Below are 25,205 nucleotides of genomic sequence, written 5' to 3'. Positions count from 1 at the left end.
GGACAGGATTTACAGAATTTATGGTTGGAAAAGAGATATTTCCCCAAATATTGTTGTAACAGTTGAATATTCTTTATTGATGCTTTGATAATAATACAGGAGAAAAAACATTCACTCAGTTTTTGCTTGTAATTTTGTTTGATACTTTCCAGACAAAGTGGGAAATGCTTGTATTTATCTCACTGAGAACAGGCTACCAAATTTTGGGAAATACTGATTGTGCTTTTATAAATTTTCCATGCTCCCACTGTAGAATTGGTTTGTAATTATCCATTCCTATGTAGCACAATGGGGATTGTAACTTTTTAGACATTATTTTAGAATACTCAAAACAATTGTGATACTATTCTCATATTGAAAACAAAGAAGGAACGATCATAATACCTACCTACTTGTTGCAATGCTTTCAATGGTCTTTGTCTGCAAGAAGACCTAATTGGTGAGAGTGATTTACTTTGTTGACAAATTCAAGCTTTCTCAGGAAACAAAAATTGCTACCCCTTCTTTAAGTTAATTCAATGGCCTGAATAAAGGCACAGCTAGGTAATTTTAGAATCTAGACTGAATGGGAATTATCGCAATTGTGATGCATACAATTAATGTTGTGTATATAAATTAACACACAGCCCACCCTGAAGAAAGGCTGGTGTGGCCAATATTCTGTATGCTGCTCTCTTCCATGTTTTGATCCAACATTTTGAAGCAACAAGGAGAAGAAATACTCTAGCTATTTCTTGCTACTTCAGATACTGTGGGCTTTTCTTTTGACAGTATTGAATCATTCCCAGCAGTGGGCACTGATTTTATGGATAATATAAGCATTATTAGAAGGCAAAAGTTATATTTGAAAGTGATCAGAATTCCAAAGCTTTTTTAAAAAAATACATTTTGACAAATCTGACATACAGATTTCCTATGTGCAAGTAGTCCTCATTTAGCAACTATCTCAGACAATGACCACTGGGGGATAAAAAAACAACTTTGTGACCAATGGGGGATAAAAAAACAACTTTGTGACCAATCCTGCATTTATGACCTTCACAGGAATGTAAAAATAAAGGAAAACCTGAAGTAAGAGCATAGTCGTGGTTTCATTTAGCAACCTTTTTGGTTAATGACTGAGTTGCCACTCCCAATTGTGGTTGCTAAATGAGGACTACCTTATTTAAAAGCATCTAGCAGCCACTTTTCATATCCTACTCTAGCATATTAAAAATGGCAACGCAAGTTTCTGTGTGGTTTTCCAGTTAATTCCTAGACTCTGGGTCTATAATAAGCAATTATGAGAATGCCCCATCAGATGAGAATGCCCCATCAGGTGAAAATATAATTGGGAAAATATTGGATTGTGCAGAGATGGATAGAGTGACATTGAAAATAAAAGATAAAGGAGATACAGAGTACTACTTAACATGGAAAAGTTTTATCAATTGTTAGAGATAAGAGGTAGAAATTAGATGAAGAAAGAGCACAGCTAAATTAAACATGAACATTGTTTATAATTATATGTATAGTAATATAATCAATAAGATTATAAATAAGCTAACATAATTATAAATAGGTTAGAATTATTCTGTTGAGTGTATACAATGAGTGTATCCATCCATCTTGTTATGGGTTGTCCACTTCTCTTTCCTTCTACATTTACCAGAATTAGAGTCGTTCCAGAGAGCTATGCCCAAAGTAGGATCATTTGAGCTTGGATATCAAACATAGACGGGTATTTGTTCATCCTCTATTTTTTTTACCAAGGATATCTGGAAATTTGAGTAACAAACAAAATAATCCACATATGACTAATATTTAAGTATCTGACTTTGGATTTCTGCATCCACATTTGATTATAAATGTGGAAGGCTGGTTTTCTATTTTGTTAAATTCCCTTAAGTGGATTGCATATAATTTTCCAGGGTTTTTACATGTCAGTAGGGCAAATATTCTTTCCAAATGGAGTCAGGCAAGAAAACGAATGATTGCTGCCTTAAAGTATTTTACATTTACTATTAGATATTAACAGCATCTTGCATTGTAGCATTGCTCTTTATAAACTTACACATGTACATGAAACAAAAGATGCCACAAGAGTTTTAGAAATGGTGTAGCTAAATTGTTTCTTTCTTTCTTTTTTACAAAAGATATTGATGAATGTGAAAGAGGAACTCACAGCTGCAAGATAAACTTTGCATGTCAAAATACAAAAGGATCGTTTTACTGTGAATCAAAGCAACGATGCATGGAAGGATTTTTACAAGATCCGGAGGGAAACTGTGTCGGTGAGTATTTCTATTCCTCAATTAATGAGTTCCAGATGCTATTCTATCACCTGCGGTACATTTCATTACATTCAGTCATCTTTAATGTTATACTGTTTTCCCACTCTCAAATTAATTCCCTTTTAAAATACAATAAAATAAGAAGTAAATATTAAGATTTTTGAAATATTACAATTTTAACTATGGGTAACTAAAACTCTATTGATCTGGAATTTATTGCACAATAAATCAAGGCCAATGAACAGGAAACAAAGAACAGCTGGAAGATGGGTTGCTGATTAAGTTAAAGACTGATAGCAATATATTAATATTTATTCCACAGACATTAATGAATGTACATCACTTCCTGAGCCATGTAAGGCTGGATTCAATTGCATCAATACTGTTGGGTCTTACACTTGTCAGAAGAACCTCTTAATATGCAGCAGGGGATATCATTCAAGTGAAGATGGAACCAGATGTGTTGGTAAGAGTCAGATTAAAAAACCCAGCTATAGGTACGGTTAGATTCACTGTCTCTCTTTAATCTCATTTTCAAAGAGTTTTGATACATTTCTGTAAACATGCATGTTTTGAATTCCAATGCATACATAAAAGCATCTGTTGCAAATCTTTGTGGTGCTGGTAGAGATACATTCAATGTTCTTTGGCTTATAATGGAAGGTCTTAGTTGCCATCCAAAAGAAATTGAGTTATATGCATTGCCTACCTGCTAAATCTTAAAATAGACTTCAACAGGTGAGAAAGACAAGTCTGCCAAATGCTTGGCAGTGAACAGTGTTACTGATTGCTGTTGCTTTTCACTAGGCAGTGTTATTCATCAGGAAATGTTGACATTTATACTAGTGTTTGCTAAAATAATTACTCTTGTCCTTGTTAATGCCAACAAGGGAACTAAAATCTAAAATAATTATTTCTATGAATTAATATAAGACACATACATGTATGTGACGTTTTAGTGATTTATGCTTCTTCTGTTCCTTGTGATTTCTAAAAACTGAAGCAAGCATAACTCAGGCATGCACTGGATCATGAGAAATGCCCTTTTATGGATCAGTAAGTTTTATTATACAACACAGAGAATGGGAATAAAATAATAGGTTTTTTTTAAAGGATAAATATAAATAATAAGGTCACTCAGGAACATGGACTCCAAATCATATATGAATAATGAGAGATAAACTTTGAATATGGTGTGTTTCAAAACAATCTTTTCAAACAATGATAGGAGACATTAGCATGAAAACAAGATTTGGTGCAATTCATTTTACAGTGAAGTACACTGGGACAAAAAATTATCTATGTGTATTTGTAGGTACATCCCAAACATTAAATCTTTCCTCATTAGTCTGTTTCCTTAGATCATTCTGCAATTTTCTAGTACAGAGCTGACAAACTTGCAATATCATGATGTGCTGTATCATGACTTTCCCCTTTGCTAAACCATGGTGTGGGTGTGGCTAGCATGTGACGCATTCGGCCCGTGGGCTGTGAGTTTGACAGCCCTACTCTAGTGCTTCAATATCTTTCTGGAGATACTGTCTGAGACAGAACTTTACACAATCTTTCAAATATGGACACACCACACACTTAAATAAAACTATTAATAAGGTGCAAATCATTTCCCATTTTGGATTTGTTTTTTCACCATATTCATCCAATGGAGTAGTAACAACTACAGTATTGAAACTCCTTTCTTCAGCTCAATTCCATATCCACATTTGGAACAGTCTGTATTACTCTGGTCATCACATCTTCTCTCCTCCTTTTTTTTTTTTTTTTTTGCATTTTTAAAATTTTTATTGTAAGATAAAAGTACAGAAGAAAAGAAAAAAAAGAGAGAAAAAATAATGACTTCTGTCTTTGGTGCAACAGAAATAATACAATACCAACCTTTTGCTTTACATTTCACAATTTAAGCCCTTTCTATAAACTCTTGTCAACTTTACCATCCATTTTTCCATTGCGGGAACTAGTGTATCTTTCCATCGGTGCACATAAAATTCTGACTGTTGTCAACTTATATAGTAATAATGTTCCAGATTTTCTTTCAAATTCTTTATCCATCAAACCTAAAAGGAAAACTTTCGCTTTCAGTTTTTCATTTATCTTAAGGATCTGCTGAAATAAAGTAGAAATTTGATCTTAGTAGTTCTTGGCTATATTTCAAGTCCATCAGAGATTATTAAAAACTACCCTTTTTCTAGATCATTTCTAACATACATTTGAAACTTCCTTACGCATTTTTGCTTTTAAATACCAATGATACATCATCTTACAGAAGTTTTCTTTCAAATTATAATTCAATCTGAATTTCAATCCATTAAAGTACAACTTTTCCCATTGGCCAATCATTATACTTTAACCAAACTTCTTTGCCCATTGGATCATACAATCTCTTACATATTCATTCCGTCTCTCCACCCTGCTTTAAATGACCAACTCCAAGAAATGAAAATAATCAAGAAACTGGAAAAACTGTCTAATAGAAATAAAATTATGCAGGACTTAGAAAAAGTAAAGATTCATTCTTTATATCTATGAAAAGCAGGTTTATCTAACAGATTAAGTTATATTTAGGCTAGAGAAAAGAAGGTGCTTCTTTACACTATCTCAACCTACAAAGGTCTCAGCTTTACAACAACATTAGTCAAATTAATCTGATCCTAAACCTCTCGTGCCTATTTGATTGTCTGGAACCCTGAACTGGATGGAATTATCTATCATAAAGTAGGGAACATTTTTTGCCCAAATGGATTAGTTTAAAGAATGCATCCAAAATCCAGAAGCCATGGCTTCCATGGGATTGAAATTTGACAAAACTGTGGCTGCTTCAATGCTGGAAGTTGCTGAGGGTTCAAATTCAAATGTAATCTCAGTAACTTGACTGTATGAATCAAAGCTGTTTGGTATTCTGTTAAATCCATCAATGAATATTGACTAGGCAGTAGTGATGGTGATGTAACGCAATAGAAAAAGTATATGACATAATTTGTATGTGAAATAATCATATAGATTTCTTCAATGGTTTATGTCAGGTTTTTAATAGCAGTTCAGTTGAGTAATAAGAATGTGTTATTTGGGGAGAATCTTGACTTAGAAGGAAATTAAGAACAGCTTGGCCAACTATCATTAACCAATCTAGGAACAGAACAGTGCTTTGAAAAATATATCTGCTGTACTAAAGTAGTGGAATGCTGGTGTTGGTGTCAAATTCTTCATCTTGCTCATTTATCCTATCAACTACCTAACTTGGTTAGCACTAATAAGACTTCTTTAGAAACTTTTGAAATGATAGAAATTAGAGCTTTGTTGTATCTAGAAACTTCAAACTTCATTGTAATATTAGTAATGAAAACATTGTACTTCTGCCCTTGTAAGTATACTCCTATGCTTAGACTTTAAACACTATTGCTTTTGTGTGTGTGTGTGCATGTCTGTGTTAATAGAGTGAAAGCATAAGCAACCAAATAAAAACTCATTGTGGTTCTAATTTTCTTTTTTCTTTTGCAAGAAATAATACAATGGATAATTAAATTTAGATTGGATAAACTTATGGTTCTAGAAATAGATCATTGGGACAGGCTATGCAGAAGAATGGAGTCATTGTGGTTGCTTCTTTTTGCTTAGAGAATTCTCAACAAATTTATTCTTTTTCAATGCAATAGAGTGGTTAGCAGCAGTTTCTTCCAACATTTAGCTGGAAAACACTGTAACTGTCATGAAATGGGATGCTCTTTTGACAGAATAATGTACTGAAAGTAATTAAAAGAAGAAGTGATTGGAATGCACAATTTCCAAGAAAACTACTCAAAGAGTTGAACAAATGAATTAAAAACAATTTGTGTTGTTAATTGGCAGATTTAAATCATTATTAAAATTAACATTCTAATGCTTGCTGTAAAGTGAACAGAGATGCAAAGAGATGATGCTTTAATTTGAAAAATCATCTTTTGATTCATTATATATTGCTAGGCTATTTAAAACAAGTGATTAAAAATAAATTAAAATAGCATCTTTCTAACCAAACTCAGGTTTTGTAAATGTATAGTACTGTAGATATATATGTCATTTATTTATAATATTGGCTATAGAAATGGTATTTGAAATTCTGATATAATTTCTTTATCTCCAAATAAAGTTGTCTACAAGTAAATCCAAGGATCCCAAAGGTTATAAAAATTAAGCAATTGTTATCCATGCTCACGATATTATATGCTACAGCCTAGTGTGATGCTAACACCTGTACTGAGAGCCAATATTATTTAGTGATTAAGATATTAGACTAGAATGGAGGTCATATGAATTCAAATATACTTTACCCATGGAAATCTACTGAGTAGAATTAGCTCTGTCTTTTCCAGTTCAATTTATTTCATATGGTTGCTATTGCAGTAAAAACAGGAGAAGGAAGTGCTATATACCTTATCTTTAGTTCTTAAATGAAAGACCAAATAAACAAACAAACAATAAATTAATTTTTAAAATGTAAAGCATTTGTTGGGCACATGTGAATGGATGAAAAGTATTATCAGTCCTCAGAGTATATGACAAATTGCTTAATTGGTATGGAAAGAGATCAAGGAAAGATTTCAATTTGTAATGAAATCTAACTCTGCCTTTTTCATTTTACATATCTGAACTTGTTTCCTATTATCTGAAAATGCTAGTTTAATAACAGAACAGAATAATAGAACAACAGAGTTTGAAGGGGCATTTGAGGTCTTTTAGTCCAACTCCCAGCTCAAGGAGGAACCTCTATACCATTTCAGACAAATGGTTGTTCAGCCTCTTCTTAAAAACTTCCAGTATTAGAGGACCTACAACATCCACTAATTAGTTGTTCCAACTGTCAGGAAATTTTTCTTAGTTCTAGGTTGGTTCTCTCCTTGATTACTTTCCATCCCTTGCTTCTTGCCTATGCCCAGGACATAATAATTCAGGACATTCCAAACAACATAGGAGGATTAAAGATATGAATGTAGCAGTTTCTATATTCAATATACCTAAAGAAATAAAATTAAAAGGAAGCTAATGTTCGTTTGGACCCAAAATAGAGTGCTCCCCAAGGCTTTGCAACTTGAATTTCTATTTTATTTTAAATTATAGGGTTTGTCTGTAAGAACCCCAGAGCTGCAGGAGGCCAGCTTTGGCAAAGGGAATTGTAATCACTAATCATTCTACCTGCAGTTTCTGGGAAAAATTAACCCACTTCTGCTCCTGCTGCATGCTCAGGCTGCAAGCACCTTCATTCCACACATTTGCTGAAAATTGTGATACAAAAGGAGAGTGGTCATCAACTGGCTCATGGTGGTTAGAGTAATTGCTACTTTTTGCTTCTGTAGATGTTGATGAATGTCAGTCTGCCACACACCGCTGTGGAGAAGGACAGATTTGTCACAATCTACCTGGAGCCTACCGCTGTGATTGCAAGATGGGATATCAGTATGATTCATTCAGCAGAACTTGCATTGGTAAGTATGACACAGGGGAATTGGTATTGCTGATTGTTGAAATATGGACCTGTGGTCCGATTTTATACGCTATTGATTTCAGCATAAGTATTAATTCTACTAAAGCTCAAATAAGATAGCACAATTGCTTCTGAAGTACCCTTCATGCACATGGACTAATTTGTCTGTTTGATAATTGCATGCTCCAGTTTTATTTCTAGTATAGCAATTGATTGAAATGAACCTAAGCCAGTACTTATTGATGAGCTAAAAAAAAGGCTCCATCTCTGTTTTACTAAGTATGTTCACACTTCCAAAGAAAATAGGTCCTGAGTGATATGGATGCCGGGCAATGGTGGGGGATTCAAAAAATTTTACTACCGGTTTTGTGGGCATGGCTTGGTGGGCATGGTGTGGCTTGGTGGGCATGGCAGGGGAAGAACACTGTAAAATCCCCATTCTCTCCCCACACCACTAACCAGCTTTCCAGCTCCATTCTCCTGTGCAGGGCAACAAAAGAAGACCCAGCCGATCAGCTGGAATTCAGGAGGCAGAGAATAGATGGGAGTGGGGCCAGTCAGAGGTGGTTCTCCGAACTATTCAAAATTTCTGCTACCGGTTCTCCAGAACTGGTCAGAACCTGCTGAATAGCACCTCTGATGCTAGGTAACAATCTACCAGCTATTCAATTTCTGAGTGGATGCTATAACCCAGTCGTTGCAAGTAGGTGCTGTAGTCTCCTTATGACACATGAGTCAAGTCATTTAATTTAATTAGATATAAATGAATGGCAGATTGTTGCAAATCTTTGTGTACACTCACACACACTCACACAGCATAATTGTTTAAGCTTAGCTTGGAAGGTTGCCTGGAATTAGAAAGAATGGTATGAACATTTCTTCCCTTCCCCAGCTTTCTTCCCCAAGGTAGCATTGAAGTCGAAATGAGTTTTGAAAGAGATGACCATGGAGATGTGCTTGAAGATTTTGACCTTTGCAAATTCCTATACACAATGCACGTTATAGATTATACCTTGCGAAAAGAACTTCTGAATGATATTAATAAGTAAATGAAAGAGGCAATCTCAGAAACAATCAGCCAGTTTGTGCTCCTTTGAGATTCCAATTTCAGAAAATTAGAAGAGGGGAGAAAAGGGAGGGTAGAACACTCTTACTTTACAGAATTGCTTGTAAACCTCTAGACCACTATAATGATTATCTCCCCTCCTAGTCTGTTTCTACTCCAGGTTAGATATGCTCTGGATTCTAAATGATTTCAGCTGAAGCAGAATATATAAGAGAAGTGATTGATTCACACTTGTCATGATTGGGAAAATGTACATGAATGGAATCTTAACAATGCTGATTTGGAACAAACAGATTTAAAGGTTATGGGGCTTAGAATCTGGAAGAAACAAAAACAGAGAGGGCTTGGAGCTTATATAGCTTCAGGATGCTGAGCCAAAGAATGTCTTCTAATAGTCGTACAAGTAGATTGACATTGCTGGGGCATGGGACAGGGCTTTGACGGGATAGAAATTATAGGAGATTGACAGTTGAAAAAGGAGGTTGTGTCCCTAACTTTAGCTAATGAATTACCTTGCTTACCAAAAAAAATAAAATTCATGAACTGTCAGTCTAAAATTATCTAATTATAGAGAAAAAAAGAATATGACACTGACAGAGGTATGCAAGCTCCATTGCCAAAGCAACAAGACTTAAAACTTACCTTAAGTCCAGAACAGTCAGATAATATTGAGAAGCAACTCAAATAGACACGTTCCTAATTTAATTCACTGAAGTATAAGTAGGAAAAGGAGTCATCAGACTTGCATGAAAGTGATTTTAACCTTCCTGTGCAATTCATTTCTTGGTCTGGTCCTATCTAGTGGGACACATCCATTGGTATTACTTCATATTCTGGAGGCTTTCAAAACCATTCTCTGTGCTATAAGTGATTTGGTAAGTCAAAAACTTAGAATATAAATGTAGAAACTTTTGCAAAAAATGAAGTGCTGGTTTATTGGATAAGGTGGTAGCTGCATTTTTCTATGCTTCTTTGTTTCATTATACCGATAAGCAAATAAACTAAGAAAATGTAAACATCCAAGATGGAAACAATTACACAAATCTTCCTCTAACACCTTTGCCCTTTTTTCTGCCTCACAATTTCCCAAGTGTATTTTATGATTATCAGTTTTGATTTTGTTTTGCAATAGACATAAATGAATGCTGGAATTATCCAGGCCGACTCTGCCAGCATTCGTGTGAAAACACTCCTGGATCCTATCATTGCTCATGTTCTTCTGGATTTCGCTTGGCTTATGACGGGAAACATTGTGAAGGTATTTGTAGATGAATCTATCTCCAAAAAAAAAACAAAAAAAAAAAGTCAGCACCGTGAGAAATGTCTTGCCGAAAACAACACATTTCTAAATGCAGGTTTTGAAATCCTTGTGCTTTCTTTTATATTATTCTATTCTTTACTTGTCACAATTAGCATCCCATTTTTCCAATGTGCTTTATCTAGTATAACATAAAAATGAAACCCTGCCTTAACTGCCATTGGGCCCCTTTTTCATGTATTTGTATTTCACTGAAAAGGAATAACTAGAGTCTAATTTAACTTGCATTACAAGTTTATTGTTCTGAACCACATTACAATGATAATAGCATGATAAAAATGAATGATGTTATAACTGTTAAGTCAAAGGTGGAGAAAGAGTGGGCCAGGTCTGTGTGCACACTGTTAGCATCTCTTTGGGTCCTAGAGCCTCTTCCTCCTGTAAGGTAATGCCATATTGACAGCATCACCTGCTGACCTATTTACTCGTAGACAAAGTGCAAGTAGCTTTAAATAGACACTAGACTTGACAGCCATTAGGTGAGAATTATCTGGACTTTGCATAAGTTTATATGAAAAGTTTAAGACTTTCAGTGAAACTTAAACTTCCTGAAAACATCCTGGCTCCATCTATTTCTGGATTATGTGATACAACTTTCTATAGACCTAGAGATACCATAAATGATACATCCTACATCTAAGTTATAGTTAAAGTAATCATCTATGACTTTCAAATGCTTATTAATATTATCTCAATTTAATAATTTAGTATTTTAATCAAATATATTTCCTGCATGTATAAACCACCGTCTGTCATCTTTTCAGGCTTAAAGATGCTCCATGTTCTTTTTTTAAAAAAGCAATTCATTTAGTTAAGGGCTTTTTCTACTTTGTCTTCAATGACAGATATGTGGCAGTAACTGATTTTAACATCACTTTGATACTCATTTTTCAACACAGATGTCAATGAATGTGACAATAATCCATGCAATCAAGAATGTGCTAATATTTATGGTTCCTATCAGTGTTACTGCAGGCAAGGCTACCAATTAGCAGAAGACAGCCATTCTTGTAAAGGTACATCTCATTTGTTCCATTGAAGCACTAGTGTACATTTCTTGGGAGAATAAAACCATTGCCCTCACATGTTTGCTAATGTACCAATTCCAGATATTGATGAGTGTGCCCAAAGTGCAGGCATCCTGTGCACTTTCCGCTGTCTCAATGTGCCTGGGAGTTATCAGTGTGCTTGCCCCGATCAAGGATATACTATGGCTGCCAATGGAAGGACTTGTCGAGGTAAAAATGAGAGAGAGAAAATTGTTTCTTGCCATTAGGTCATGACGAATTGACCTAATTTTCATTTACCATCGCTGTATGTGAATAAAATCTTTTTTTTAAAAAAAAATGCAATAAAGGATAGAAAGCTAAACATAAAGTAGGAAAGTATGTGCCAACGAACCTTGCATACTCAAACAAAGTATTGGGGAAAATCACTTATTTAAAAATACATATAATAGGTGAAAAATGTTGAAATACAATTTTAGGGAATCTTCTATAGCATCACAAAAGTGTATGTATTAGAAATTGTGCACAAAAATACATGTAGAAGTTAATGCAGAGATTTAAAAATGTACACATAAAATTGTTCAGCAATGGAGTCGTTTTTCTTACTTCCATTTAATTTCTTTTCTTATGGCTTTAAACAAGCCACACTCCTTGCAAGAGTGACGTTGATTTAGGAGAGTGTCTCCTCTGTAAAAACTGGCAGATTTCTCTGCAATACTTTGCTTGTAGATTGTCTGTTAGCATTTATTTTAGTGGCAAACCTCTGAATGCTGTCTAGACATTTGAGATTATTTTTAAAATGGCTAAAGAGTTAAGCCAGGATTTTCTTCCTTGTCTTTTGCAGCCATCACAAATCAACAAATGGCTATTTCGTTATCTTGCTCTTGAAAGATTTTCTTGCAAGATTTTCATTCTTACCTTAAGTATCCTAGGTAGAAATAAATTATTGTTTCCCTCAAACACAATGATATAACTTGAATTGATGAAATGCTGGTCTTAAAACAAAATCTGTGAGCCTCCCAACTATGTAGAGAAGTATATATGCAACAAGTATTCTGCAGCTACTTTATCAATATCAACATGCCTCCACAGCAGTTGGAGATTCAGAAATGGGGAAATCAAACTATATTTAGGGTTATCCTTAAAAGCAATCCTATTCAGTCATGTAATTAAAAAGTCCTGCAGATTGCAGGCAGAAATGGAAAGTGATTTGTGTCCGCCTGCTTCTGTATGCTTCCACCCAGAGCTTTGGTATTACTTCTGCAGGAATACCATGTCCCATGTGATTGTATATTTTCATCCCCTTTTGAAAATTGAGATAACTCTTCTGGCTATAGTGCTGAACAGTTCAAACTACAATTTGCAAGTTATGATTTGTGATGCTTGTGCTCTGCAGGAATTGGAAGTTTTACTTTTTGCCTTATCCTGCCTTACCCCACCTGCACTCCAGAAGATGTCACAGATATATTTACTAGTTTATCCAGACTTATTCTCTTTAGTAAACTTTGCAATGGTTTCATAATTCCTGCTTTAAAATACCTGTTCAGTTTAATATTTTCAGCTTAAGTGTAAGCAACATATCCTGAACTCTTTACTTTATCCCACTTACACGATCAGGGCTCAGGCAAGCCCTTCTTCTCCATCCAAACCATAGAGGTCTTCCACAACAACTTACATCTATGAATGCATCTTTGGGGAAGAGCTCCTGGTTGCAAAAGAATGATACTAGGCTTTCAATGGGAATTTATATACATCCTCTTGACAGCTACCAAAATTTTCCGCTACTCAGAGGTTCTGGAGTTATCCAACAAATGCATACTAGATGTTCTGAAATGGGTTTGTATGGGTGTGATGTTCATTTTCTCTCTTTCTGTGTGAAATGAGGGAACATTTACTACTCCTGGAGTTGTAGAAATTTAGAGATCTGGGCACTATTTTTTAAAAAAAATTCACTCAGTGGCTAAGACGCCGAGCTTGTCGATCAGAAAGGTCAGCAGTTCAGCAGTTCGAATCCCTAGCATCACATAACGGAGTGAGCTCTCATTACTTGTCTCAGCTTTTGCCAACCTAGCAGTTCGAAAGCATGTAAAAATGCAAGTAGAAAAATAGGGACCACTTTGGTGGGAAGCTAACAGATTCCATCACCTTTGGAGTTTATTCATGCCGGCCACATGACTACGGAGACGTCTTCGGACAGCGCTGGTTCTTTGTCTTTGTAATGGAGATGAGCACCGCCCCCTAGACCTGGAAACAACTAGCACATATGTGCGAGGGGAACCTTTACCTTTATTCAGCTAGAATAAGGGGTATTGATTTGTCTTGTTTTTTCTCAATCAACTGGGGTTGGCTGTAGTGAAGACCATATCATAGATGACTACAAAGTGCTTAGGAAGGATTGGGTCAGGTGTGAAGGTGCCTTTTTTCCTTACCTGTTTCTTTTTCATTTTATTCAGTGAAATTCCATGTATTCAGTGAAAAATAACAGAATTTATCAGAGGGTGTGAGGAATGGCTTTTGGTTCAGTCAAAATAGGAGTGCCCAATCTAACCCATACATCTCCTTAGACTTTCTAGGACATCTTCACCAACAGAGAAAAGAAATTCTATCTCAAATTTCCCACCCTGGCTATTTCTTTGACTTTGGACAGGGAAATTTAACTATACTTATGATTCACGATTATCCCAGAGGTGATAGGAGTACAACCTTTGTCTGTGGAAAAAGTACTGGCTTGGGGTGGTCGGATTTATTTATTTAACTTAATAAATAAATGCTTTTAATTACCAAATACTGATACTAAGGTAATTCAGAAAAGGTCCCTACATTCTTGCTTAAGCAGTTTATAAAATGAATCCATAACTTACAATCTGTTTAACTAATTTAACTGAAACCTTTAACATGGTGTGGCATTCTTTCTTTTTATTAATAGAAATGAGTCATTATGATTTATTTTCCTATATGTAACCCAGTGGAGTTGGTATGATTTGTTCACTTGTGGAAGAAGGATGCTACTGAATTGCAATTTTTGTGTGTGCTTCATCCTCAGATATTGATGAATGTGCAATGGGAACCCACAACTGTTCTTCAGCAGAATCTTGCTATAATATTCAAGGCAATTTCCGATGCCTTTTAATTGAGTGTCCACCGAACTACAGAAAAGTGTCGGACATGTAAGTCTAATAATTACCCTTCAAACTCCTCTTACATGGCAGCTAATTACGTTAACACTCTTAATAATTACTCAGCTGGATATAGAGTGTTTGTTGCACTTCTATTTGTTGTGCTTTTTTCAAAGATCTAATCCATTAATACCAACATGTTATTTAATTTTTAAAGATAAGCCTGCTACAAATAGCTTCAGGCAAAGCATTTGGGGAACAATGTACCATTGATTCTACAGTTCAGAGTAAATGTGACCATAAACTGAAATGGGTAGCTCTAATTTCACTGGAAAAGAACTCATGGTAGACATTCTCAAAATCAAATATACATTTTACTTACATGGATACATGTACACACCATCCTCATTTACACTTACTCCATTTTCTCATGTAAATGTACTCCCCACTCTCATCCCATATTCTTGCCTTTCCAAACCAAACTTCAGCAATAAAAATGTGATAAATACTACCATCAAATTTTCTAGAAGCCTGTATGCAGTTAGATCATTACATTTGTATGTCGTATAATATTTAGCTAAAATTGAACTAGATACATTTCGTTATTCTGATGAACAGGCCACAGCTCTTTTGGCCATGGTTTTCTTTTTCTTTTTCTTTTCTTTTCTTTTCTTTTTTGATAGTCTTAACCATTTTTGATAGTTGAATTTCATGGTGATTTTTTTAAAAAAAGGTGCTGTAAGAGCTATGACTTTAAAAGCCATGCAGGTGCTCTAAGGGACAAAATGTGATGGTAATTTTATCCCCAGATGACTAAAAATGAATGAGGATCCAAGACACCTTCCCATTAAATAAAAGTTTGAAAAACAAATGGCATGGTATTCACAATAAATGATCTATGGCTCTTATATTACTCCTAAAGGAGGCCTCAGTTAATGAGAGAGAACATCATCCTACAGAAAATGAGAAACTAGAAAATGACATTAAGGAGACACTGGGTAATCCATTTTTTAAATCAGAAAGTTATCAAATAACCAATGGGAGAATATCTTTGATATACTATGACCTTAAGGAACAGGAAGAGTATAAACGGCACATCTGGAAAAGGCAAGATTTAGGGCTAGAGAGCAAAAACAAATGTCCTTCTTGACAGTATCCGGTACTAGTGATGGGAGCAGGCTGAGCAAAGAGGGTCCAAAGTCAAAAGGAGCAAAGAAGGAGGGACTGCAAGCCTATTGATTTTTAATGGAGAAAATTATTTTTTGGTAGAAACCATGTATTCCGAGTATAGAGAAATCCATCATCCAGAATTATGTGCAAGTAAGGCACAGTAGTTGGGATTTTCAGGCATAGTTCATCTGATAGAGATCTACAGCTTTTTAAAAAAGGACCATCATTTGTCTCCACACATCTGAATGAGCCATTCAGAATTGTGATGGAAATATAATGGATTTTTTGACTGTTTTGAAGGAGGCAAAAACTAAGGTTCCTGCCCATTGGAAAATAAGTCTGTCTGAGATTAGACTAGTGCCAACCTTGCTGGCCCTTTTAAGGATCTGAAAACTTGGTTTTGTGGCCCTGAGTATGTGATCAAGCCCATCCCTTGGCTTTGCTGATAGTTATTTTTATATTATGTTGCTATGTGTTTTTGTTTTTATATTACATATTTGATCTGTTTATTGTAAGCTGAGATGGATGGCTATATAAATTGAATAAATAAACATTTAGAAAACATTTAGAAAATTAGATATAATCTATAAAGATAAACAGATCTAATTCCTCAGTGGGGTCAGAAAGCCACTGTTTGTTACATCTTAAGAAAGCTTCACTTTATTTCCAATTAATGAATTTTTTTTAAAAAAATGCTATTGTTAGACAAATCTTTACCAGATAAGCACAGTTTTTGGAATATCTCTTGTATGCCAGAGGTTATCCTAGCCTAGGAAAGTAAATGGATTCAATTTATAAAATAGTAGAAAAAGAAAATTTACACAAATTATAAACTAAAAACAACTATTCAATGACTTTAGCTTATGAGAGCCATATAATTTAAACAGGATATAAGTACCTGGCTTTAAGAATGTACCACTGATCCCCATAGAAATGAAGAAACCTCAGTGGAGATCTCTTAGGTTTGCAAAGATGTGTGGTAATAAGGTAGAGAAGGTGCAAATAATGGCCCAGGCCAAACCATAAAGACCAATACTCATGCAATTATTTGCAATTTATTATTGCATTATTTGCAAAACCTGCTATCAGTACAGCACTTTAATAAATTCTAGGTTCAATGGGATCAGTACTAATTATTTATTAGTATTTACAGTTAAATTATTTACTATAACATATATGCTGTCCATTTCCAGAATCAGACTGGCTTACTGAATTAATATCAGCATCTTAAAAACAAAGAACATTTCTTACAATTATGTCAATTCAGGTCCATGTGCTACTGTTTGTATTATGTTATTTATTCCTAAATGCCTTTCTGAAGAGCTGTATTACAGCTCTGGGAATGTAGTGACAAGGGTCTAAATATCTAGGTCTAAGGTATACCCAAGGAGGGGTCCATCATTGAGACAGCTCAAGCCAGAATGTCATAAATATGACATTTTCTCAGTGATAAGATCTTCAGCAAACCCTCTTTTCCTGTTGTTGACTATTGACTAGGCAGTTTCAACTTAGGGAAAGCGGTCATGACAATATCTAAGCCCTGAACTATAGAGAGCTTTAATGGTGACAACCAGCAAGTCGAATTGCAACTAAGGCTAACTCTTAATCAGTGCAGCTCTCACCATAGTTATGAACCCATAAATACCCAGAATGCTTCAGGTTTCATCAGCTGAAATTTAGGGTTTGTCTTCAAAAGAGTGTCGTGTAGAATGCATTGTGATAATCCAGTAATACAAGGTAACTGATCCAGGAAAGATCATAGCTGGCACACAATATGTTCTCCTATACTTTAAAAAATTGTATATAGCATAAACTGGTATCTTACTCTGACACTTTCATTTGATACAGTGTGTTCAGCCATGTAACCATTCCAGAAACAATGGAAGTTGCATAATGGAAGTTTTGCACGTCAGATTGCTGTGCAATTAATAAAACACCATGCTGATATGCATACATAAATGCTTACTTTACATGCACAACAGAGTTCCATGAAGGAACCATCACAGTAACTTTCATAAGTTGGAAAGATGCTAACTTTGTAAGTGTGGCCTGATCAGAATATTATAAGTGGATGAATCTCACCATTCATTTCCAGGCAAACTTGTGCAGAGTAATTTTCTAAGCATTCCTTTACATTCATTGCAGTTTCCAGGAGAGGTTTTCAGGTTCATGACCTTTTGATACTTGGCTTGATAGTTGCATTGACATGGTGAGGGTTATATAAGAAGAGCAAGCAGCTGCTAATTGTACAATCAGTAATATTCAACTGTGCTATGTATTGCTTAATATGCTGTCCAAGAGCTCGCCTTCAAAATCCCAGTTACTGACGTGCTAAATATTTCCTATTTCTCTTCTCTCAGGAGATGTGAACGTATCAACTGCTTCAACTATTTGGATTGCCAAAACACTCCACTCCGCATTACTTATTATCAGCTTAATTTCCAAACAAACATTGTTGTTCCAGCTCATATTTTCCGAATTGGTCCCTCGCCTGCTTATGCTGGAGACAACATAATCCTTACAATCAACAAAGGAAATGAAGAAAACTACTTCAATACCCGAAAGCTTAATTCCTATACTGGTATAGTCTATCTTCAGAGGCAAGTGAGGGAACCCAAAGACTTCTTGCTAGATGTTGAAATGAAGCTTTGGCGTCAAGGAACCTACACAACCTTCCTGGCCAAAATTTATATCTTCATTACATCTCATGCATACTAAGATGGATGTATTATTGTTGAAGCTCACTGGTGCTATTTTTTTTAAAAAATCTTTCCTGCCAAAGCTTGTGGTAATAGAGAAAAAACTGATAGTAAAATATAGCCTCTCGTATTTTTTCTAGCTCCTAAAGTATCTTTGTTTTTGTAAAATTAACTTAAAATGTATTCACCTGTTTCTCTTTTAACTCTGAATAACTCTGAGCAAAATAAGGCTCTTGAGCTTTGACGCAAATATGTACAGTAGTTATGCTGTCCTTTTAAAAGAAAGTTATTTTGATATTGCACCAATGACAACCTCAGAATTAGTTACCAAGGTTGGGGGCATGATCTAGCCAAACTTAAATAGTTCAGATAAGATGGATTTCAAAGGGAAAATAAATATGTAGCCATTAAAATAAATTGCACTTGAAAGATGCTTAAGTGCAATTCAGTTTAGTTCATGACAGAGCAGAAGGCCAATTCCCAGTCTTTAAAACAACTAAAAAAGGAAAGAAATTGCATATCAGACAGTGATTTTTTTGTTCATTTACTGACAATTACACAATATCATTTTAAAAAGACAAAAATCTTCCTTTGCTGAAGATGCCCATAATATGAGAACTTGCTATGCCAGTCAAATTCTGTTTTCATCCCTCCGTCCTCCTGTAACACATCAGATATTGATCAGTCTATGTGTTCCCCCTTCATTGATATGACCACCCAGTTTCTAAAGCTGCTGCCTCTTTTGTTTAAGTTGGAAATTATGGCTGCAGTGCAGAGGAACAAATAAGTGACCAGGAATAAGTCTGACCAAACTTAATATGCATATAGGCCTCGCAGTTAATTCATCTGAAAACCACCCCCCCCATATAGTATTTACATAATCAATATTTACTTTTCCCATATCTGAGCAAATGTCACTGTGAGACATTTCCATAGAGTTACCTTTTCACCTTATTCCAAGGTTATTGGTGCTCTAATACCATAGGATGTGAAGGTTACCACGTAACTTTTGAGACCTCCTATTTGCTGTGCTTCTCATGTAAATTCTTGGGATTTTCTGGTATGTTCATGCCTGCATTATAGGTAGTCCTCGACTTACAACTATAATTGAGCTCAAAATTTCTGTTGCTGAGTGAGACATTTGTTGAGTGAGTTTTTCCTCATTTAACGACTTTTCTTGTCATATTTTTTAAGTGAATCACTGTAGATTTTACTGTAAATTAGTAATGCACTTGTTAAGTGAATCTGGTTTCCTCATTGACTTTGCTTTTCAGAAGATGGCAAAAGGTGGTCGGTCACATGACCTGGGATACTGCAACCATCACAAATATGAGTCAGTTGCCAAGAGTCACATGACCATCGGGATGCCACAATGCTCATGAATGTAAAAAACAGTCATCAATCACTTTTTTCAGTGTCCTTGTAACTTTGAACAGTCACTAAATGAGCTGTTGTAAGTCGAGGACTAACAGTATAAAATTGTTGCCACACTTTTGGGGGCAATAACATTGTTGTATAAATCTCTCTTTGCTCCAAGAAATACATGAAGGCTGAACATCTATGTCAAGCTGGAGGCTCCCAAGAACCTTCTCAGCAAATGCTGAGAGTCCAGGGCCCTGGGCCTCATGATGGAGCCATGTGGTTTGCTCGTTGTAGCAGTTTGTTTTCTGAAAGAATGCTCACTAAAGTTACATTAGGCATCATCCTTTAAATCCAAACGAGCCCTGGCATTTAATTCCTTGGTTGTACTGGGCTAGCTTTAAATGCTTTTCTCAGCCACTCAAATTGCATAGTACTAATGCTACAAGCAACCAGATGACTGTTAGAGACAATGTCAGGCAGCCAACCAAAACCAATGTGATTATTTACTCAGATTAATTTCTTTATTGTTGCTCACCTGTAGAAAGACTCTTGCCAGATTAAAGCACAATCTGCACAATTATCAGACATGCCCTGTAAATAACTAGGAAGGGTCTACTCTTGGCCTCTTTCTGCATACCAAGGATCGAGGCTGGTTTGCCTCTTAGCTCCTCCTGAAAGAACCCCTTCCCTCCAACAATTCTGCACCAGACTCTTATCACATACACGAGAACAAGAATGTGTCATATATGCTGCCGTCTAGTAGTTCAGAGTTTGGCACTCCTTTGGGCTCTTTAAGGATTTTTCCCCCTCTCCCTTATTATCCTATCCTGGGGAATCATGGCTGTCTGGAAGGAAAGAATAGCCATGTATTTAACTATTTTCCTATGACTCTCAAGAGGATGCTTTCCTCCCAAGGCCATGGTGGGGCATGTTGTATGCAAGCGTATCAGTCTGCATAACTTGTCTTATAAATAGCAATCTCTATCTCCTTCTAGACAACTTTTCAAGATAGAAAACCCATATCTGAACTTGCACTCAACACAGATTAACAACTCTGAAGTGGTCCACAATGAGCCCATAACTTAAATCCCATTTATTTGGAAATTAGTCTCATTCAGCACAAACTGGAATTATTTCTGAATAACATAGAGGATACTCTGTCATTCACTCACTATTACATTTTTTTCTTCCCCTTGAAAGTGATGCACACTTAACTGACAATCTTTAATTTAAAATTAAATAAGGACTTAACACCAAGAGAGGCAGTTGATCTACACTTAAAGTGAAGTAATTTCAGGTCAAAAGGAAACAACGGATGCACGGTGCTGAAATATAGCTTGCTAATTGGAACATTTGCTTGGCTTGGTTTTTAAATTCTATCCTGAAGGGACACTTTATTTTCTAGGAATGTTAGATTCAGACAAGATGTATTATAATTTTTCAAGGAAATATCCAAGATGAACAATGCCAAACCAAGATATTAAAATGTTACAGTATTGAATACCTGATTGTATTGCATGACTATCCAATTAAGATAAACTTGAAGTAGAGCGACTGGTATGTTTTCTACTTTTCTAGCTTGAATTACCCAACAAAACTGGAAGGCTATTTGGCAGTGTATGTAGACTATATCACATACTAATAGCCCAATGCAAAATTTACATTTTTATATTGCTTTACTCTATAAAAATAACTGAATGAGATTGAAGTCTATAGCCCATATGTGCTAATAGATACCTTAATCAAAAGATTTGTAGAAATTTACAAATGAACAGTGATTGTTAAAAATAAATATTTGGTGGTTTTTTTAAGATAAAACAGTTTCTAGGATTCAACTTCTTTTTGAATATTCATTAACCTGGTTATGTAAAAGCTAACTTTTAGCTGTTTGCTAAAAGCATAGCTACAACTCACATCTTCATGTATTTGTATAGCACCTATTTTTGGTATGATTGAATTCCTTTGGTATGTTTAAAATATTTTCCTAATTGTGAAGAAAGTGCCTCCCTCCAACTGAGCTTAACCTTTGATAAGTTTGGTCACATCCATGGACTTCTCTTGGCAAGATAGAATCACAGCCACCTCTGGTTTTTTAAAAACTTTTTTCCCCTTCACTAAAATGGGCATGGCCAGCATGGGACACATCTGGCCCACAGGCCGCAAGTTTGACAGCCCTCATGTAGTGCATCTTAGATGCTACTGCTCCTCCTAAGAATTGTTTTGTGACATATTGGAACATGCATGGAGCTCCACTTTTCAAATCACTACAGCAAGCACAACATTTGTAAGGCTTTGGAAGCATTTCTTGGGCTGTCTGCAGATGCAAAGTGACCAAACAAATATCTTAGCAGTGCATGAACAATTTGAAAAGAGGTGTTGTGGTGCAGTGCTGTTACACCTCTTTCAAAGGCTTTGTGCAACTCTTTGTACAACAAGTCACTTCTTGTCAGCGCTGTTGTGACTTCAAATGGTCACTAAACGATTAGTTGTAAATCGAGGTCTACCTGTACACATAAGACATGTGGTACTCAAAACTGATTCTCATAAACTATCGCATGAGACCCAGAAGAAGAGTGATTGTGAATTCAACTTAAATTCAGGAATTTTAAGTTAGTTAGCAACATGTTTTTGCTTATGGCCCTGCTGTAATACAAAAATCGGTGTATGTTAATATACTGGAAAAAGCACCCATCTTTCATCCAGGATATTTCGGTGTTCGATATTGTTCGCATATTTAATAAAAGCATTGATTTAATGTCATTCTATTAGGTGCCAAAGAATCAATATAATTATGTGGGGGCATTTGATTTCCAAAAGTAAATGTTACAACCTTCCCCCCCGAATCTTCAGACTTTTAAGTGTAGATAATTAAGAAAATGGAGCTGATTAATATGTATTATTTAGCATAGACCAGTGAGCTCATGCAAAGAAAATGAGTCCTTGTACATTTTTAATGCATTTTGAACAAAAATAGGATGTTCAACAACTTCTCCCCTCTGCAGGGCATTGGCCTATCTATCTAAGTACTTGGGTCAAAGAAAGAAAAAGTGGTGAGAAAAGGAAAATCAAGGTACTATCATGATTTTTTCCATCAGTATGATGCCTTTCAACCTCAAATAAATAAATAAAAAGGAAAAAGGAAAGGTAAAGATTTCTTCAAACTTAGCTTGACACTTTGTGATTTCATGGTTATGTCCATTATATACAAACAAAACATGTACAGTAAAAGAAAGGCATTGCCTTTCTTTTACTGTACATATTGTTTCTCTCTTCTCATTCTGTTAAGTTTTCACATTTAAAAGATTCTTTCTTTTAATGTCATTGCAATTTAAATCCATTAACTGTTGTCCTACCCACTAGTGTATCCAAGAACAAATCTGCTGTCTTCCATATGACAATATTTCAAATATTCCCTTCTTCCATATTGAGCAATTTCTTTAAGCCACATCATCATTCTATAAATTCAAATTTAACAATGCTTTTCTTAAAATATGACATCCAGAACTGGACATAATAATCCTAAGGTAGCTTGGGAATAAAATAACAATTTCTCCCTATAACCTTGATACAAGGATTTTGTTAAAATGTGTTACAGCTTGAAGCCAAACTATATATAATTTTGTAGCAGCATTTCACTTGTGGATTATAACTATCACAATAATACTGTGATTCACTAACTATATGCATGTTTATTTGGAAGTAAGCTCTATTAAATTTAATTGACCTTAATCCAAGCTAAATGTGGAAAGGGATGCAGCCTAAGACACCCAAATGTTTTGCACATGTGTTGCTGCCAAGCCAGCTCATTCTTAGATAATAATGCAGTTACTTTGCCTGTAACATGATTAGCAAGGCATTTCCCTCTTCAGGCATGATCAGCTTTGCCATACCTTAATCCTCAGACCTCGTTCAATTTTTTGTAAAGGAAAATGTCACAAGAAGACAGCTTTATTGTTCATTCTTCCATGCCTATCCATTTTTTATAGACAAGCCCTCTATAGTTTAATTGAAGCATGAGAACATGAAATGCCACATTAATTTTCAATTGTTATACCGCACTTGGTTGCATTTTGATCTCACTAAATGGTAAACAGCAAACTATGTAGCACTTACAGAGAAAGAACACTGCAGTGCTGTTTTCTGAATTTAAAAAAAAGCTTATAGAAATTCACTGATCGTGCCCCATCAGATGCTGGATTTCTGTTTGCTGTCACAAATACCCTAAGAACTTATATTTTAACACTTACATTTCATTGGTATTTTGCATTTGTTTATATTAAGAATTCCTTTTAAGCAGCACACAGTACAGCCTATGATCAGTTTCAACTATCTTGTCTGTTGTTTTTTTTAATATTCCCAACCCTAAAGAGGATTTCTTGATACCCTGAACTGTGTGTCAGGGTTCCAAGTAATAGATCCATTGCAAGCAAAAACTCCGAGTCAAATGAATTTCCCAAAGAATAGCTTTATTTATTAATAGCTTTATTGGCATATATCTGGTGAAAACCAACTGAGGGGCCCCTTGGTTTTCATGTAATTAAAAGTAAAAGTTTTTCCCTCAACCCCAAACAATCACTTGATCCAATCAAGGCAGCTCCGCTGGTCTGGTGACATTACTCCTCCTTTCTCCAGTCAAGTGTGAGAAAGTCCTTGGTTCCCAAGAGAAAGTATTTATTTTGACTACACAACACCAGCTATCTCTAATCCCCCCCCTCCCTATCCCACAGCTCTAGTGTGGGAGCAATGAAGCTTGAAGATGGCTTCAGCCAGGTCAGCTTCAGGGTTGACACTATGATTTTCACCTTTTCTTGAAGCTGCCAAAATATCTCTAGAATGACATGATTTTAAATCATTTCAGATTCTGAGTATTTTTAAAAGTAGCATGGTTTTTCAAAATTCTTGCAGGACTTACTCCACTAGCACAATGCAGCTTTTCAGATTAGACTGTGTGTGTTTGTGTTTGCCAAGATTGTACTACAGTTCTGCAGAGCAATGGTCCAAACCAGAGTAAAATAAATTCTTTTGGAGATCTTGGTACTTGCTGATCTTGGTTTTCTTCTTGCAAATGTTTTGTTATTAAAGCAACATTATGTGGTTTCGTAATGAAATGTTTGCAACAAGAAAACCAAACCCAACAAGCAGCAAAGTCCCAACATTTCAACTCTACATTATTTCCAATGATAGGTTTGGAAGGAACTAAAGGCAGGTGTTAAGTGGGCATCCTAAAGTGGTCCAAAGTCCCTTTATATTTTGGATCTGAAACACTGAATAGTCTCCTACTCACTATTAAATGGAGTTGGGATGAAAGCTTTAATCTACTAATATTATGGTGTTCAAGAAAACATTCCCTGAAGCTATCTGATTGAAACACAATTTAAAAATGTAATTAAATTATGTTTAAAATTCATAGTAACAAGAAATATTTTCATCAGACCTACATCTGGGCCAATAAGCATACTTTGGATTTTCTTAATTTATAGTATTTTTATTCTGCCCATTGGAAAGACGTTGAGCAGGATACAATACTTGTATCACTGCAGAATCAGTTAAATATGTATTTGTTCAACACATATGCCTCTCTGCAATTCTTCTGAAGAAATAATTGTTCCATCCTCCCCTTCTTCACTGTCCAACAAAGATTTTCTACAGAATTATATTATTGCCAAATAGAACTAATAGTAATGAATATTGTTGGCCTCAAATGTTCTTCTAGGCTTTTTC

The 25,205-nt window shown here is 35.3% G+C and overlaps 1 protein-coding gene across 3 annotated transcripts in view; it reads left to right on the top strand.

Moving 5' to 3' along the window:
- FBLN2 (fibulin 2) overlaps positions 1-21,276 on the top strand; it is a 152,010-nt gene extending 130,734 nt beyond the window's left edge. For all 3 annotated transcript variants that reach the window (XM_087954816.1, XM_087954815.1, XM_087954817.1), the window contains exons 11-18: positions 2,136-2,273; positions 2,596-2,739; positions 7,619-7,747; positions 9,945-10,070; positions 11,030-11,146; positions 11,240-11,368; positions 14,181-14,304; positions 17,784-21,276. In XM_087954816.1, coding sequence (XP_087810942.1) covers positions 2,136-2,273; positions 2,596-2,739; positions 7,619-7,747; positions 9,945-10,070; positions 11,030-11,146; positions 11,240-11,368; positions 14,181-14,304; positions 17,784-18,141 — 1,265 coding nt within the window. In that variant the 3' untranslated portion in view covers positions 18,142-21,276. The remainder of the gene's footprint in view (positions 1-2,135; positions 2,274-2,595; positions 2,740-7,618; positions 7,748-9,944; positions 10,071-11,029; positions 11,147-11,239; positions 11,369-14,180; positions 14,305-17,783) is intronic.
- Positions 21,277-25,205: the final 3,929 nt, after the last annotated feature.

The sequence above is a fragment of the Notechis scutatus genome, chromosome 2, assembly GCF_049901735.1.
Source record: "Notechis scutatus isolate UNSWTSFEM ecotype Mainland chromosome 2, rNotScu1.2, whole genome shotgun sequence".
In the NCBI taxonomy this organism is placed as follows: Eukaryota; Metazoa; Chordata; class Lepidosauria; order Squamata; family Elapidae; genus Notechis; species Notechis scutatus.
The sequence above is the reverse complement of the archived record's forward strand: the minus strand, read 5'-3'. Positions and strand labels throughout refer to the sequence as shown.